We start from the raw sequence: 17,430 nt of genomic DNA on the forward strand, positions 1-17,430 counted from the left end.
AAGAGTAGATGGCGCTGAACCCAGCGTTACACACCAACTATTCACTTCCTGATACATCTTTCATCTAAAACTTTTGTCAGCTCCCCACATTACCAAGCCTGCCAACTGTAAGCATTGCACACAGCGTAGCAGGTCTACAGGCAAAGCAATTTTTATCCTTCCTTAAATCCCTCTGCCCAAAGCAGCAGCTGGCTGAAGCCCATTTATACAAATGGACTGGGAAAATGTTCCATCCTTCACCCTCTTTAGATGAAAATGGAAGAAAACATCCTCACGAACCTCTTGCACATTTAAGCACAGCAGTTGGGGAACGATTTTCTGATACAGAATTATAGAATCAAAATCACCCTCGTGTTACCATTGGTAACAGTACCTCTACCTGAATATCAACTTAGAAAGTTAATGAGCCTGCTAGAGCTATCAGCTAAAATTACCACAACAGTATGTGATCTGATGTGATTGCAGTAAGCAGGGCAGATACTTCTCATTATGAGGACTGTTTTTCATAGGCATGTTGCATAACAAGGCACAGTAACTCGCCTCTCTCTGCTCTGAGCCCTCATTTCAGAGCACATCAGTTGGCTCTGAGAAGCCTCCCCGTTGAAAAGCAGCCAGGGGGACGGGATTTTGTTTTCCCTTCCCTGCACGTAAGTGTGTCGGGTTTGCTGACAGATGGTTTGGCTGACTATGCTTGACTATTATCAAGCAGCTTTTACCTTTGCAAATTGAATCCCATTTGAAGATTTTCTGTAATTAAATCTGCAGCGCGTTTGCAAGGCTCCCATCGCATCGCTCTCGCACGCAGAAGTGTGCAAGGCCATGGGATGGCTGAGCCGCTCAGAGGCGCGGAGCCTTCGCCGCGGGGATGGGCGCTTTTGGCAGTCTGTGCTGCCACCTAGCCAAGACCAAGGCACCGAGTTCAGCCTTGCTTTACCTTTTCCAAGCTCAAACTGAAGCATATCACCCCAGATCAAAATTAAGCTGCAGCAGACACAAGGAAATTTGCACTTTCTGGGCTTTGAGAACCGCACGGTCAGAGCCAGGCTTCGAACAGGCACTGACGCCTCCCTTACAAATGCCTCGTACTTACGGTAGAAGACATATTCGGTGTAGCTGGACCAGACCTTGTCGTCAGTGTACTGATTGACAAAGGAAGCTGTCACAGAGGAGTTGCAGGCCACCATGTGGAATCCACACTCGGATAACATGTCGAAAGCCCTCTCCAGATGCTTGAACTTGAGATAAAACCTGGAGGTGTACCTTTCTGGGGCTCTGTCTGGGTCTCTGCTTTCATTCAAACTTTCTCCAAAGACCTCTTTGACCAGAGCAATCCTTCCACAAACCAAAATCCTTGGGACCCTCCTGAATTTGGCATCTGCTTGGCTCTCCCTGCCAATAGTGCATGACCCCCGGTACCCAATGGTAATGAATCCCCACTTCCGATCCGATGGTAAGAGCGACGAGGGGGGGCATATTCTCGTGTCACTGCCTTGGGAGACCTCTTCATAGTCACTGTGGCAATAATCGTCGGGGCTTTGCTTGCTGTCGTCGGGAGTCAGCAGTTTGACCAGGTCCGGGAGCTGGAAGTACTCAGCCTCCCTCTTGAGCCTCCCCTTCTCTGGGAAGTGGTCGGGCAGAACCACTTGCTTGTCCCTGAGATAGTCCAGAATATAGCGGAAAAGAAAGCCATCTCTGTCGATGAAGAATCTTCCCTTGGAGTCCTTAGCCAGATCGTTGGCTGTGTCTCTTTTTGGGGTGAACATTTTCCACAGCAGGGAGTGAGGGGTGCCAACCAAGGTGGAGTGGCGAGTGAAGTAAACCTGGCCACCCACGTTTAGCTCCACGACCTCCGGGAAGGAGTGCAGCCCGGTGCCCTGCTCCCGAGCAGGAAGGTAAGTCCTGCAGTTGCCACTTAGAGCCATTGTATTTTAAAAAAGAAACCAGCAGCAAGGAGCAGCAGGACGGTCGATCACAGCAAAGTGTAGAATAAGGCTCCCAACATCAAGAAGAAATGGGGTGAGAGGAAAGTGAGGAAACAAAAGAAAAAAAAATAAATAAAGGTTTGTCTAAAAAAAATGGGAATCGTCCATGGGTAACTGTGTGGCAGAAGTGGCTTGTATCCTAAGCCATAAGGGCTGTAGAGCAATCACTTCACGAAATGCAATCACATCATCAGATCTTCCAACAAAGCCATCAAAATCAAGGTCAAGCCAAGCCTATGATCCTTCACGGGTCTGTTAAAAGGGAAAACAAAACCAGACACAAATTATTCTCTTAAGCATGCCAGAAATTGCAACAGAGAGAAAGAGAAGCCGATGGTTTTTGAAAGCAGTTAGCTTCCTGCTACACAGATCTATTTTTGCCAAGTTCTGCGTTCCTTTTCCCAAGTACTGACCAAGGGGAGGACTCCGTGTGACCCCACGGTTTAAAGACAACACAGGGTTCATCTTAAACAAGCATCTGCTTTAGACATGCAGCTGAGGCAAGGGGAAGGGCAGCTCTTACCTTGGTTACAAGTAACGCACAGCTCTGTGCAGCAAAGCAACATCTCAGGACACTCAGAACACACACACAGGCACACAGAGCCCGCTTAGCACCAAATCCGGTCCCGGCAAGGGGCAGCAAAGGCAAGAAAAGTGCTCTCAGCAACATCCACGGAGATCCCAAGAGTTAAACCGAGTCACAGGAAAGTTAACCGCGGCAGGTGCCGAGAGGAAGCGGTACACACAGCACGGCGGGGAGGGGAGGAAGAAGAAAGGAGAGAAAAGCGCAAAAACCCCATAAATCCCACCGGGGTCCTCGGAGCGGGGCCGGGCAGGGCGGCGGTGGGCGGATGACTTGCAGAAACCCCGCGCTACGGCCGGCCGGGCTCCGGCGGCTCCCGCGGCGGCAGCGGCCCCGGGCCGGGGGGCGGCGGGGACATGGCCGGGGCGCCGCGGGGCTGCCCGGTACGGTGCGCTCCGCTCCGGTACGGTGCGCTCCGGTACGGTATGGTGCGGTACGGTACGCTCCGGTACGGTGCGGTCCGGTGCGCTGCACCGAGCTGCCCGCCTCTCCCGCTGCTTGGCTCGGCTCGGCTCAGCCCAGCTCGGTGCGGCTCAGCCCGGCTCAGCTCGGCTCGGCTCGGCTCGACCGGCACGGCTCAGATCAGCCCGGCTCAGCCCGGCTCGGCTTAGCTCGGTGCGGCTCAGTTCAGCTCAGCCCGGCTCGATGCGGCTCAGCTCGGTGCAGCTCAGCCCGGCTGGGCTCGGCTCGGTGCAGCTCAGCCCGGCTGGGCTCGGCTCGGTGCAGCTCAGCTCAGCCCGACTCGGCTCGGTGCGGCTCCGCTCAGCGGCGCGGGGCCGTGCCGGCGGCGGGCGCTGCCGATTGCATCATCCCGGCGGAGCGGGGCCGGGACCGCGCCAGCACCGGGGACAGCGCCGGGGCCGCCCCGCCCCGCCCGCCCCGCCCCGCCGCCCGGTGCCGGCCGAGCTCCCCGCGGCCACCTCCCCGGTACCCCCCCGGTACCCCCCGATACCCCTCCCCCTTGGAGTCCCCCCTCCCGGTGCGCCCCCGCCCCTCGCACGTGCCTGGCCGCCGGGGGGCGGCGGGGGGGGACCGGGACCGGCGGGGCCGCGGCTGTGCCCCGCCGGTGAGCGGCACCGGGGGGCGGGGGCAGGGGCCGGGGCCGCGCTCCCCGCCGCCGTGCCCGTGCCCGTGCCCGCACCGCCACCTCGCGGCAGCCGCCCCGGGCCGAGCCCCGGGTCCGCAGGTACCGACCCGGCCCCCCCCCGGTCCCCTCCGGCTCCCCCCAGCCTTGGTCCCGCGGCACCAAGCCCTCGGTGCTGCAGGGGGCAGCGGTCCCGGCACGGTGAGGCTGCTCGGGGACACAGCGGGGACACAGCAAGGCTCCCGTGCAAACGGTGCCCGGACCCCAAAGGGGAGGTTTCGGGGTGGAATCGCGGTGTGCAAGTTGCCAACCCAGCTCCTGCTCCGCCAGCTTCTGAGAGCAGGGCCAGGAGCATAAAGCAACCGACACCGCCGCATGCTCAGGGTAAGAAGTGCCACTCCAAGGGCTAAGGGAGAAAACCACAACTTGTGTACTTACACATTTTTCAAATTCACGCCTGAATCAAACCCTTGCTTTTTACCCCAATTCATTCACTAATTAAGAAGCAACAGCCAAGGTCCTGAGCCAAAGATCTGTCCCTCACCTCTGGATCTCACTCTAATTTCCAACCAGCAGCATCTGGGGCCGCGGCAGAGGCTGCACGATGTAGCTCGGGACGAGACAAAGCACTGCGCATCTTCACTCCGGCTCCTGCAGGCCAGCCCAAGAAGTGCTTGTCAGGGGCTCTCATCCTTAGAACGAAAACGTGCAGGTGTGATGTGAGGACACGTTAGCTTAGACGTACTCATCACTTCTTTAAGAGTTTGGCATCGTCAAGGCATGCAGGTTTAACATCTGCATGACCAGGCAGAAGAAATGATAAGCTTCCTTTGGGAGTTACGCTCATTAGTGCTGCCCTGGTTCAAAGCAAGGAGCATTGCATCAGCTTTTTCAAATACTTTAGTTATTAATGTTAGTTAATATGCTTTAATAATAATTAAATCAGTGTTCATAAAGCCAGTGGTGTCCTGTTGGCAGGGCTTGGAGAATCAATTCACTGTGCCCAGTAAAAACTGAACTTGTTCAGACAAGCACCAGAGACACCTGCGGTCACACAGAGGTCCAAATCACAGGCGAGTGGCAGAGGTCCCCTGGGCAGAAGTGGGAACTACACAGCAGGTCTGATGTGCAGGCACTCCGGCAAGGGAGTGAGGATAAGGTTTTGTGAAGGATTTTGACATCGATACCGTGTGATTAATGAACACAGATGTGTTTAAGCTCTAAGTCTTTTGGAAAAATTATAATCAGAATTGCCCTTTGAAAAGAACAAAAACTGTAGAATTTTAATCTCAACAGCTTTAGAAATGTATCTGCTTCTGCACCTTTCAAGCAATAAATGAAAGAAATTAAACTCCTACTTTTATTTCTTTACACAGGATGCTCCAATCATTTTCCTGCAATACAATATAATATCATTTCCTTTGATGCAGTGACTTCCATACTAGAAGCATCACATACTGCTTCCTTGCTAAATACAAGCCACTGGCCAAATCCTTCAAAATGCTGCCTGATAAGAGTGAAACTTCAAAATCTGGGCCAAATGCACCGGTGACCTAAATGTAAAATATGTGTCAGGACCACACTAAGGACCTTATCTATTCAGCCGCAAAACTAAAGCAGCTCACTTAAGTGCGGCTACAGTTCTTTGATGGAAAAGAAAAGCAGCATCTATCAAAAGGAGGAGGATGAAGCATGTCCCACTTTTAACAGATGCCTACATAACCTTCAATATAGCTAGGGAAAAATTTAGCCCAAGCTTAGAGCGTATGTTCCAGAAGTCACAGCAGAGCTATGCTTAAACCCGATACATCAACGATGTGACATCATTCACAGGTTTGAGGCCACTCCTTATGACAAAGTGCTATGTTAGCATCCAAGCTTTCACAAAGTCATGGGACAACTGACTTCATCAAGTTCTGCAGGTGCTAAAAAGGGGTAGGTGTCTGAAAAGAAGCAGCAATGGATGTTAGAAAGGGTAGTATTCAGCTAAGTGTATAGTAGCGATGGGATGTACACACATCACCTTACAGCTCGCAGTGCGAACACACAGCTATAAATACGAATCAAGCCGCCCACGTATAACGAGAAATGTAGAAGCTGTTTATCGGCATTTAAACACCACACTGAACTTCAGGCACTCACAGAAGTAGCAATGATTTCTAGTGGAAATTGAGGGAGTAATTCTGGGAAGAAAAAAAAAAAAATCTAAGTTGGATTTTGGACATAAGATTTCAGCTAAAAAGCCACATGGGAACTTTCATCACTCTGGGTGATTTTTAAACGCAATAGTTAAAATTAAAAAAAAAAAAAAAAAAAAAAAAAAAAGTAAAGTTTTCAGTTCTCGACTTACACTCTGATTCAGAAGTGACTTCGTGATGCACCAAAGGAGCCTCCAGCCACGTGTTCTGTAACTCCCATTGCAGCAGGCCAGGACTCTCCCGAGCCCCAGAGAACAGCACAGTTGCTGAGGAGGGTGGTGTGGCGAAGAGGAAAAGGAAGGTCTGGCCCCAGGAGGTGCTTTGGGCCCAGCTGTGCCCTATTGTCAGAGCAGTGTGAAGGGACACTGGTTGCAGGGAGAACCAGCCACCACATCCTGCAGGCAGATGCCAGCACTTCCAGACAGACTTCCAGTCCAAACTCAATCCATAGCTAAGGACAGTAACAGTCCTGGCAGGAAGAAACCCCAGCCTGTTGCAGAGTAACAGACCTTCAACCCAGGCAATTTAGAAAAGATGTATAGCATTCCTAGAGCAGAGTGGTCTTCCAATCCCTCTGGTAGCTCTGGAAACTGAGTTCCCAAGAACAGAGCCAGGCAAGAAAAAGTATGGCACTGAGATAAATTAACACATTGTCCACTGATCCTGCAGTGTGAATTACATACAGTGAAAATCTCATCCACTGAAATTTCACAGTAGGTGTGAATAAGACAACCTAACAAATATTTCACTTTGGAGAAAAAGCATAAAGGAACTCTAAATGGCAGGATCTCCCCAAGAAAAGGATCTGCTAGCAGAAGTGCAAGTGCCATAAAGCAGGGTTTATTACGAAGTACATAGTAGAGCATTATACAGTTTTGCCCTTGATCTTTTATTCATAACTCAAGTGCATAATGTATTTTCATCAAAAAAAGGCAAAGAGGAAGAATAGCTTTCACAGCCACTCAGCATGTAAGCACAGGCGTTGTGTAAGGCCGATAATTCAAGCAGGAAACATGAGACATTATTTTTTCCCCATCAAGTAACATACAGAATGTGGGCACAGCTCCTGCAAAGAAAACTGTGTGCTCTTCTCATCACACACCAAATCCAAAGCAAATTCATTGCACAAGGTGCTAGATTTCCAAAAACTGACAGCGAGGAAGAATCACATTCTACTGGTTTGTGTAGCAGCCATTGTACATCAGGTAACATTTTGACCAGGAATTGATATATCAAATGCTAAAAAATCCTGTAGAATTTCATGGATGGTGTTCAGCAAAGCAATCTGCTACACAAACAGTCCCATGTGTGTTGGACACTTCAGTACACCCAGCACATACAAACAGACAGAGACCTCATATGCACTCGCATCAGCAACCTTGTTAAACTCAAAGGGAAATTGTTGTTTCCAGTCACCTTTTGCTATGGGACTTTCTCTCTTACATGTTTCGCCACAGCAAAGCTTTCTTCAGCAGACTTCTTCCTTTTTCCTTTCCTCCCACATTACCAAAGTACTTTGATAAGAGTTTTATCTTCAGTCTGGTTCAGATTATCCTGTTATTTACACTACTATGAATATAGTGTGGTTTTTAATGTTGCAGCCAATACAAACTTTGGTCCTCGCTGGGTAGCATTATTTTGATATGGCCACTGTGTAACCCATGCACTAATTTCATGAGTATTTTTATAGTTCCCATCTTCCCGTTTCAACATGTCTCACAAAACCAGGCATCTGCTCCCTGTCCACGGTGCAGGCAGAACTGCCCCTCAGGAAAGGGGCTGTGTTTGGTGCCTTACCAGGCAACGAGGCTGTGCCAGCGGGCAGGGTGAGAGCTGCTGCTTGCAGGCAACCTGCAGAGATGTTTTGTGGGTTCTTGCTCTAATAAGAATTGTTGGGCATATACTGGCAGAAACTGATGCATTTCCACATCTGTTTAGAGTCTTCATTTTCATACAAGCCCCTGTAAAATCATCTCTATTTTGCTTCACCAGAGAAGGAAGGGGTTTCTGATACGTCTCCAGAAAGAACATACTGGGGGAGAAGGTATAAAAAGGATAAACTTCCCCCTGTTCCCATTAGTGCTGGCTACCACAGTGCACTTTCCAAGTCATGCAAGAAGACAATAGCTGTGCAGCTGCAAGATACTGCTTTCCTTGGACCCATAGGCCTGTACCAGACAACTCACTGCTACAGGCAAGTGTGAATTTGTCCCACAAAGCTGAAGCAGACAACTGATACCCTAAAGTCATGTTAAGAAGCCCAGTGCAAACAGAGAGCTAATTAATGAAAGCTCGAGCCTAAGCTGTGAGCAAATTCTAATAATCTAAGCAAATCCAAACAGATTTCTAGCCAAAGAGCATTTCACCAGCAAATCACAATTAAACAGCCCACTGCCTGGAATTTGGGTCTAATTTCACTGTCTAGTGAACTGCAACCAAGTCACACAGTTCATCAAAGCGGCACTAAGCCATCAACATCAGATGTATCCTGCACACTCTACAGCTCTTCCATGAAAGCCTGGGCCTTCTCAGCCTTCAAACACGCATTTACCTAAACTATAAATGTGCAGGAAGCAGCTTATACCGTAGTGACTGATCTCTGTGTTATCTGTGACTATAATTCCTACATTGTTATTTCATCCAGTTCTACAAACACGCGTATTTTCTGGAAGGCTGTTCCCAGGAGATACTGGATATCCTGCACCACAAGGTGCGTTCTGCAGGAGAGGCTTATAACAGGACTGTTATTCAAATACAGTAATCTCAGCAGAAGAAGATTATATCCGTGAGAGCTTGTAACAAAATAACTGTAATTGTGTCCTAAGCCACAGTGAATTTTAAAAAAATAAAATAAAATAAAAACCTACTTCGGAAAAGGGTCTTGCATTTGCAGAAGCTTGTGTGCCCGAGTGGCAAGCAATCTGTTCTAGCGTGCCCATAAGTTCAGCTACATCACGCACGGGATTGCAACTGTTTATGCATGCACAAGTAAACATTTCTGAATCTCATTACTGTGCACCTATTTGGCAACAACAATAACGTGGCAATTATGATTCAGCTCATTCTGAAGTTTCAGCTAAACTGCCTCAGCTGGGTTTTCCCCAGCTCTGTCCACACCAAGCCTGTCTGAGTCAGCAGCACACTCGCTTCTTCCTGCGCTCTGCACGAGTACCTGAGGTAGTTAATGAAAACAAATTCTAATTAGCAGTCAGAGGGCAGCTTTTCCCCTGGCCCTGAGTGGAAAAAAAGGAGGTGCAAAACGATGGAACTAGAAGGAAAAACAGAGTGAGCAGCTTCTGCCAGCCCCTCGTGTCCCCACAGGGATGGATCCACCCCACTGCTGTTTGTCACATAACACCGGGGGATCTTCTCCTCAGGCCTCCCCTAGGCCAGGCTGTTTCACAGGCATTGCGGGTTGTTTCAGTTTTGTGTTTTTGTTTTGGTTTGGTTTGGTTTGTTTGTTTTGGTTTGGTTTGTTTTGTTTGTTTTGGTTTGGTTTGTTTGTTTGCCTCAGTTCCATGGAATTCCCGCTCCTGCAGCCACCTGCAAGGCACAGGCTGACAGCTGCCTCTGATGAGGACCTGCAGACCCACAGCTCCTGCACACATTTTATGGGGCCTCAGAAGAGCGCTCTTTTTATTTAACATGTTGGCGTGAGGGGTACGAAGCCCTGCCACCGCCCGCAGCTCCCCGCCCCAGTACCGCCAGCCCGCGGGGAGCCTGAGCCCGCGGGCAACGCCATTCGCAGCCTTAACCAAGAAAAGAAACCATACAGGAGCTCAAAACATCATTTATTTGGGTGATTAACAGGTGAAAAACCCGCAAAGAACGAGAACCGCGACGCCGCCCGGTGACAGGCCCCGCGTGAGGCCGCGCCTCAGGCCCGCCCCCCGCCCCACGTGACCCCGCCGGGCCTCGCCCCCTCGGCGTTGCCACGCAGGCAGCGCGCGGGGCGGGCGGCGCATGCGCGCTGGGGGCGCGTCGCACGCATGCGCGGCGGCCCCGGAAGCGGCGGGCGGCAGGGTGACACGTCGCAGCGCCGCGCCGGGGGGGCCGCGCCTGGGCCGGGCCGCGGTGGGTGCGGGGGGGGCCGGGGGGCGCCGGGGGGGGGCCGAAAGGGGCTGAAGGGGTCCCGGGGCCGCGGGCTCACTCTCCCGGTGCTCCCCGCAGGCAGGGTGCGGGAGATGTCCGGCTTTGACAGCTTCACCACGGACTTCTTCCAGACCGGCTACAGCATCGACGAGCAGGCCCAGCACTACGACTACGGCGGCGGCGGCGGCCGGGCCTACGGCAGGTAACGGCCCCGCGGCAGGTAACGGCCTCTGGGGCCGCCCCGCTGCCCATGGGGAGCGCGGCGCCTTCAGGGCCGGCACCGAGCCCTGCTGCGGTGCCGCTGTGTGGGTTAAATCCTGTAAATGAGGTGTATGGCGGTTACATGCTGTGTATCCCATGGTCTGTGCTGTAGTTAAAGGCAGGGCTCTCAGGATGCTACGTGGGAAATCGTAATAATATAAATAATCCTTTGGAACGCCACTATCAGTGTTCCCTAAGGGTGTACGCGGTTACTCAGGGAATGGAAATTAGTCGCAGTGTCAGATAAATGAGCCCGTAACGTCCGTGGTGTTTTCTAGGCTTTAGCAGAAAACTGTGGCAGACTTTTCTAGGTCGCAGGGAGTGCTTGGTACATCCGTAGTCCCAGGCTGAGGATTTCTGTCAGGTACGTGGCCTGAGTTTGTTGGCTGTCATAGATGGAGCAGGTTGATGCGTGTTTGCATCCCGACAAGGACTGCTGGGCTGTGGTGAGGCTGGGCTGTACTGGCACAAGAAAAGGAGAGTGAGTTCTGGGTTTTCCTTTATGTTCATGTTTCCATAGATCTAAATTTGTTGGAGACATTTACTAAAGTCTTTGTAGTCAAACTCAGAGACTGTTAGCAGCAAGATTAACTTAGGAGTTTGTTTAGGAAGAGAAGATAGCTCTGATGAGGCTTATTTTCTTTTAAGATGTCTATAACCACATATGTTTTTATACATGTGAAATCTATAATGGTATTGCAAAGACAGTATAAACGTGTTAGCAAATATTTGAGAAAGTGCCAAATAGAAACTGAAAAATTGCACCCCCGTTGGTCCCAGCATCATGTCCTCTAGGTAGATGTCACCGTGTTTAGAATCCACACCACAATTCCTTTTTATGTGTCATAACACTAACTGTTGCTCGTGGTGTGTAAGTAAAGAGGAAAATATGGTTTTATTTTTTTTCCTTAGGCTGATTTTTTCTTAAATATGGAGGGCAATGAAGGTGATAGTACGAGCTACTTTGTTCTGTAACAGTGAGTTTGCAAGTGAACGTTCTCAATTGTAAATTAATGCTGGCATCAAGTGAGTTGTCAGTAGTAATTAAGGGACAATTGGATTAGTTTGTGACTTACATTTTTTCCTACTCTTTTATATGTCCACAAGCTGTGGTAGTAATTCAGTCAATGGATAACGCTCATTTTTGCAGGCTTCTGACTTAAAAGCAATACAAAAGCACACGTAACGATAATTACTGTGTTCAGCTTATGGTAGTACGTCGTCTTTAGCTCATCAGCATTGTTATTAATGGTTTGAAAAAATGAATGTGGTTAAGTGCCTAAAACACTTGCATTTGAGTAGGGAAGCATTGAATGTGGCTGTTGAAAAGAGGAGGAAAGACAGATCTGTTTGCTGTGGTTTATTTGCTGAGAAGAAGCTTTGATTTGTGCAGGGAGGTGTTTAAAATGAAGTTCTGTATCCGTCCGTAACGTGTTGTCGTTCCCTGTAGGCAGTATGGAGGCTACGACTACTCCCAGCAAAGCGGATTCGTCCCTCCGGAGATGATGCAGCAGCAGCCGTACACGGGGCAGATTTACCAGCCAACACAGACGTATACTCCAACCTCTGCACAGTCTTTTTATGGAAGTAACTTTGAGGATGAGCCTCCTCTATTAGAAGGTATAATTTGAGCTTTGTGGCTGAAATCCAAAACTCCTCCCAGCTTGGGGATGAGTTGAGTAGTAGGGTGTGTATTCTTGTTTCTGGAAGTACACAATTGACTTGAAATTCTCATTAGTTTTTTGTTATTTACCTGTATTTCAGTATATAATTTGCATGTTCTTGTGTGAACTTTTGGACACAGTTTTAGCATTATGCTTTATTGCTTCATGCTATCTGTTCCGTGGAAGGCATAATAATTAAATGAATAGCCCAACTTCATACAGCACTTTAAACACTTAATAATTTTGTTGTTGCAAATCATACTTGTAGCAAATTGTATTTTTTTTTTTTGTGTGAAAATAAGTTGATGCTGTTAGCTGCAGTCGATTCTGTGATTTGAACTGAAGTCTTGCATTACTAAAGAGGAGTGCTGTACACTGCAGAAATTCCTGTGCAGAATAAAGAGTGTGCCAAATGCCAGAATGGTTAGGTAGTCGGTGTCTGTAGCTGAGTTGCCAGCTCATATACATCATTGTTCAGTACCAAACAACTGAAGAAGCCCTTAGTGTTGCTGGTCAGAGAGGCAGGTGTTTGTATTTTCTTTCCACCCAGCTGTGCTTGTTTATATTATTCACAAAATTATTTTGTTTGTGTAAATACTTCCCAGGGCCTGGGGTGGGCAAATAGGTGTTTGCACAGCTGTGGTCAAATTGTATGGATGGAGCCTTGAAATCCTATCCAGGTGCAAGAAGTTGTAAAATGAGTCAAATGTTAAAAGGAATGGTTGTGTTTTTCTCAGTGGATTCAATAAGAGGATAGGAGGTTTGTGAAGGAGAAATCCACTGAGGATAACTAAGTACAGAGAAACTACTTTGAATTTGAAATCCTTGAGCCACCAGTTGCCAGAGACTTGGGAAATGTTTGGGGAATCTGTGTGTTTTCTGCTGATACTCCTCCATGCATATCTTTGGCCACTTACAGAGACAATGTGCTGGGCTAAATGAACTTTGGTCTGGCGCAGAACACTGTTCTTAGGCCTTATCTGGCTCTTTAGAAACCAGCCTGTCACTGCAGAACATTTGAGACGTGGAATCTGTGAAAGCAGCACACTCAGCAGCCCAAGGACAGAGGGAATGACTCAGTTCTGTGGTCCTTGTAGGATAGTTCCTGGAGGAGATTTAAGAGTGCAGGGGCAGGGAAAACTTGTCAGTGAAACAAAGAAGTAAAAATACATAAATATGCATAGTTTGTTTCATGTAACTTGCAGAATTGGGGATCAATTTCGACCATATCTGGCAGAAGACACTAACAGTGCTGCACCCACTAAAAGTAGCAGATGGCAGCATCATGAACGAGACTGATTTGGCCGGACCAATGGTCTTCTGCTTAGCTTTTGGAGCCACGTTATTACTGGTAAGACATTGATTGCCAAATACAATTATTTGTGCTTTGATATGCCTCAAGACACTGGAGGAAAAAGACAAGTTACCTGTAGATCAATGGAATTGACTCCTTAGCATAGAGGCCACAAAAATCACATCGTGACCAGGAGTTTGTAGCTCGGTGGGAGAGGAGCTGGGGCTTCATGCAGCACTCCCTGAGGTTGGCGAGTTTGCTACCCTTTTTCTTCTGTGAATTTTAAGTTTTTAAGCTTTGGAGTTTGTTTGTTTTTTTTTTTTTGTTTTGTTTTGTTTTTTTTTTTCCATGCCATTTATTTCACTGGAATGCCTATTTCTTTTCATAGTCTACTTTTGAGGAATACCATTCCCTGTTTCACAGAAATGGGTGTGTGACTCGTTCTCAGATTTTTAACTGCTTTTTTAAAGAGATTGAGGTGTGTTACTTTCAGAATTATGCATTGTATTTTTGAGTTGTCACCTTCTGCTTTAGTATTTGCTTCTTATTTATAATTCACATTGTTCTGTAACACTGTAGAGTCTGTCACAAGGCATTTTAGCTCTAGATTTGTAGAGAAGTTCCAAACTTTTCTAGTCTTAAACATTACTCCTGTAAAGATTATTGCAAGACATCTTCAAAGAGATCACGATGAGAGGTTAGTTGCCTAAGCCAGGAGGTGGACTTGGTGATCCTTGTGGGTCCCTTCCAACTTGGGATATTGTGTGGTTCTGTGATATCCTATGATTCTGTAACTCCTGCGGAATTCATAGACTTTTGCAGATCAAAAATAACAATTTGATTAAAATCTATTTATTGAAATAGGTAAACTTTGGATAAATGTGCCTCTTGGGTGTCCAAAATGTACAGGTGTCCTGGAATTCAGGTTGTGGGAAAATACGGCATGTTGAATTTAAATCTAGGAATTGGTGGTTGGAGGGATGATGGAGAAAATGAACGTATGCTGTAAATATTAATTCTTCTTGTCTTTGTTTGTGGCAGGTGTTACTTGTTCTATTAATTAATGTGTACTCTGGTTAACTTTCAGGCTGGTAAAATCCAGTTTGGTTATGTGTATGGGATAAGTGCAATCGGATGCTTAGGGATGTTTTGTCTCCTGAACTTAATGAGCATGACAGGCGTCTCATTTGGCTGCGTTGCCAGTGTCCTTGGATACTGTCTTCTTCCTATGATCCTACTTTCCACTTTCGCAATTGTGTTTTCATTGCAGTAAGTACATAAACTATAACTTGATTAAATAGATTCCTCTCCTGTGAGAGAAAGTTATTGCAAGAAAATTTCATAGTGATGAACGTGCCTGTAATTTCAATATGACAGGAATTTGTAAGTGTAAAAATACAAGTCTCAACTTTCTCACTGGAAAAAAAGGTGTGAATACTGCTTTTCTTTAAGTCAATCAGCAGCTTTTAAATACGTGGACTCTTTCAATATTGAGTTTATTTTCAGTTAGCTTTGAATCTGATAAATACTATTACCTGCAAAGTTGAAAAGATGGCTTATAAGTTAAGATACAGAACTGAATGTCAGACAAAGAAAATCCACGTGATTCTTCATAACTGTGTGAAATTAGAACTGAAAAGCAGCAAGAAACAGTGCAATATAGTTTCTTTATTTAATACCTAAATTTCATAAGTACAAAGGTGCTTTTTAATGTTGTGATAATTGAATAATATGGCTCTGAAATCTTTACTGGAACTCTATCATTTAAAAATGCGGAAGATAAAAGATAAAGTTGTTAGAACTTGTAGAACATATTAGGAGTCTAGTTACGACTTCTAAACACACGAGTCTTAAATGAGTTCTGTTTTTATCTTCACAGGGGAGTGATGGGAATTATTCTCACAGCTGCAATCATCGGCTGGTGCAGCTTTTCTGCTTCCAAAATCTTCATTTCTGCCTTAGCAATGGAAGGACAGCAACTTCTAGTAGCATACCCCTGTGCTTTATTGTATGGAGTCTTTGCTCTCATTTCTGTGTTTTGAAGAGACTGTCCAAATTGTTGGACTCCAGTGGGCCAAAATGAAGACATCAACTTGGAGTACTTAGTTGGACCAGACACGGCTGCAAACACCTGTATAGTGTTGCTATCACAAAACTTAGACCAGGTTTAAATCATCTGGAACAAATGTCTCGTGTTCACTTTTTTAGGACTTTGAATACTGTTCTCAATTGACCTGAGGTGTCTATAGCTTTAATAAGTGTTCATGCTTATCAAGTTAATGTAATTTCTTTCCCATTCCTGTATCTTTAGAAAAGTAACTTTTAGTTGTTTATTTGAGCTGGTGGGGGAGTAGGGGGGAGGGTTTGTTTTTTTTGGTTTTTTTTTTCAGGGGAGGGAGGGAGGAGGGATGCAGTTACAGATTGAAAGATTGTTATCAGTAGAAGTTAACAAAACCACAGATGATGTGGATTTGGAAGTTCTCTTTGAATAAATCTGCAGTAATAACCCATTTCCTCTCCCCTCTTGCCAAAAGGAAAATGCACAGAAGAACACAAACAATTATTTCTATATTTTAACAGACACACACTTACGCTGTTTGGTTTCATTTACTTGTTCATTTGATGTGATAGTAATTCAAGACGTAAGATACTGAAATTATGAATTAGGAAACAGATGCTCTAAAAACTAAAAGGATCTGCAATTCTGTCACATTTGAAATATGAATACATTTGGATGTCTAAGTAGCTATATGTTAACTTGAACTTCTGAAGATGACTTCAACTAGAGGATTTTCCCCTAATGGTGCACATAGTAGACAAAGAGTAATCTCTTTTGCAGTACTTCCAAGAAAAACACCATTTTGAAAATGTTATGCTTGCCAGTATTGTAGTTACTGTAAAAGTAAGGTATATTGATTAAATTTTCCTTAAATTTTGAGAATGTTGTTTGAGTTTTCCAATCTTTACTTTTGAACGGACATCGGTTATTAAAATAGGAACTTTCATATGGAAGCAAAATCATATTTAAAAATGTATTCAGTTAGTGGATTTGATATTTGCTTCAGCCATACATACTTAATTTTACATTACAAATATAATCTAGTTTGTGATACCAGATGCTTACAAGAAGTCTTATAAGTGTAGGATGTAGGAAAGCAAAAATGCTTGGTCTTCACAGAAGCACTTGCTAATTCTCAAAAGCAAGAAAACAACTTAACTCAATGGAAAGGGAAGATAGTCTTTTTTTCTTTCCCTTGGAAATGAAGAAGCTCTATCAAAATGCTAGATTATAACTACCATTTTTCAGCAATTTAATCTAAGGGACAATTTAATCCAGGGGATTAAATTCAGTAAATTCATTTCACTGAATTTACTGAAGGTGTTAGTCCGATACTCATCTGTCAGGTTTGTGGAATAATATATTCATAGATTTTATGTGTTATGTTAACACCTTGTAAGACTCAGTCCGTGAATGGGTCTTACATCAAAGGAAAGCTACCATGAGTGAATAATTTCACAGACCAGTGCATGTTATTGTTCACTCTTCCTTTAGTTCTTCTCGTTCTCCTAAAAAATATAAAAATAAAAAAAAAATTCTTCCTAGTCCCACTAGAAGTTACTGAAGAGGTCCCCTTCTTTGGTTGGAGCTAACTTTGTTGTGTTCCTGGGAGCTGTGGGAAGTGCTGAATGAGTGTGAAAGCATCAAGAACTAAACACTGATGCAGAAAACTGTTTTGACTTACGTACTGTGTCTGGCTGTTGTAATGAATTTTAAAACTCATAAAAAAAAAATTCAATTTCCTTCAAGAATTTGATTCAAGAGCCCAGATAATTTTATACTTTGATACTTTATTATGAGTTATCATCCTAAATAAAACAGTTGAGTTTATTTTATTTACTGGAATGTTTTACTCTGCATGTTTTAGTTCTGATTTTCTTTGGATTAGCAGGCCTGATGCTCAAAGTCCTCTTTTTATTGAACAACATTATCTGCTGATGGAGCATGATGTCCTGTGTTTCTGCAAATAAGTTACAGTGATTGCCTTTACTAATGAGACCTAATTAAATACAGAATGCTTCTAAGAAGTATAAAAACTGGCATACTTCCTTGAGCATGTCAGGTTCTAAATACTCAAATATTGTTTTGTTGTTGACTAATTGAGCTTACCTTGCATGTATGGTTCATTTCTTAAAGCTTGCACTGATTTTTGTAGATTTCTCTTGCTGTGGTGACCGAAGTTATTTATAACAACTTAACATGTAAGTAATCAT

At 45.7% G+C, this 17,430-nt stretch overlaps 2 protein-coding genes across 7 annotated transcripts in view; one reads left to right on the forward strand and one right to left on the reverse strand.

Moving 5' to 3' along the window:
* KCTD16 (potassium channel tetramerization domain containing 16) overlaps window positions 1-3,455 on the reverse strand; it is a 63,074-nt gene extending 59,619 nt beyond the window's left edge. The window contains exons 1-2 of one of the 3 annotated variants that reach the window (XM_027468523.3): window positions 2,792-3,455; window positions 1,091-2,234 (exon numbers count right to left, since the gene is read on the reverse strand). In XM_027468523.3, the coding sequence (XP_027324324.1) occupies window positions 1,091-1,922 (832 nt within the window). In that variant the 5' untranslated portion in view covers window positions 1,923-2,234; window positions 2,792-3,455. The other 2 variants (XM_027468522.3, XM_072023218.1) reach the window with 2 other exon arrangements.
* A 6,306-nt stretch (window positions 3,456-9,761) lies between these two features.
* On the forward strand, window positions 9,762-17,052 carry YIPF5 (Yip1 domain family member 5). 4 transcript variants are annotated; one of them, XM_027468513.3, is made up of 6 exons: window positions 9,762-9,921; window positions 10,018-10,141; window positions 11,651-11,820; window positions 13,070-13,215; window positions 14,246-14,427; window positions 15,038-17,052. In XM_027468513.3, exons 1-6 carry the CDS (start codon window positions 9,837-9,839, stop codon window positions 15,198-15,200), a joined length of 870 nt encoding a protein of 289 aa, XP_027324314.1. In that variant the 5' UTR covers window positions 9,762-9,836; the 3' UTR covers window positions 15,201-17,052. The 4 variants fall into 4 exon arrangements, with proteins under 4 accessions (XP_027324314.1, XP_038042407.1, XP_038042408.1 ...); XM_038186479.2 differs by having other exon boundaries at window positions 9,781-9,921; window positions 10,022-10,141; XM_038186480.2 differs by lacking the exon at window positions 9,762-9,921 and having other exon boundaries at window positions 10,021-10,159.
* Window positions 17,053-17,430: the final 378 nt, after the last annotated feature.

The sequence above is a fragment of the Anas platyrhynchos genome, chromosome 14, assembly GCF_047663525.1.
Source record: "Anas platyrhynchos isolate ZD024472 breed Pekin duck chromosome 14, IASCAAS_PekinDuck_T2T, whole genome shotgun sequence".
Taxonomy (NCBI): domain Eukaryota; kingdom Metazoa; phylum Chordata; class Aves; order Anseriformes; family Anatidae; genus Anas; species Anas platyrhynchos.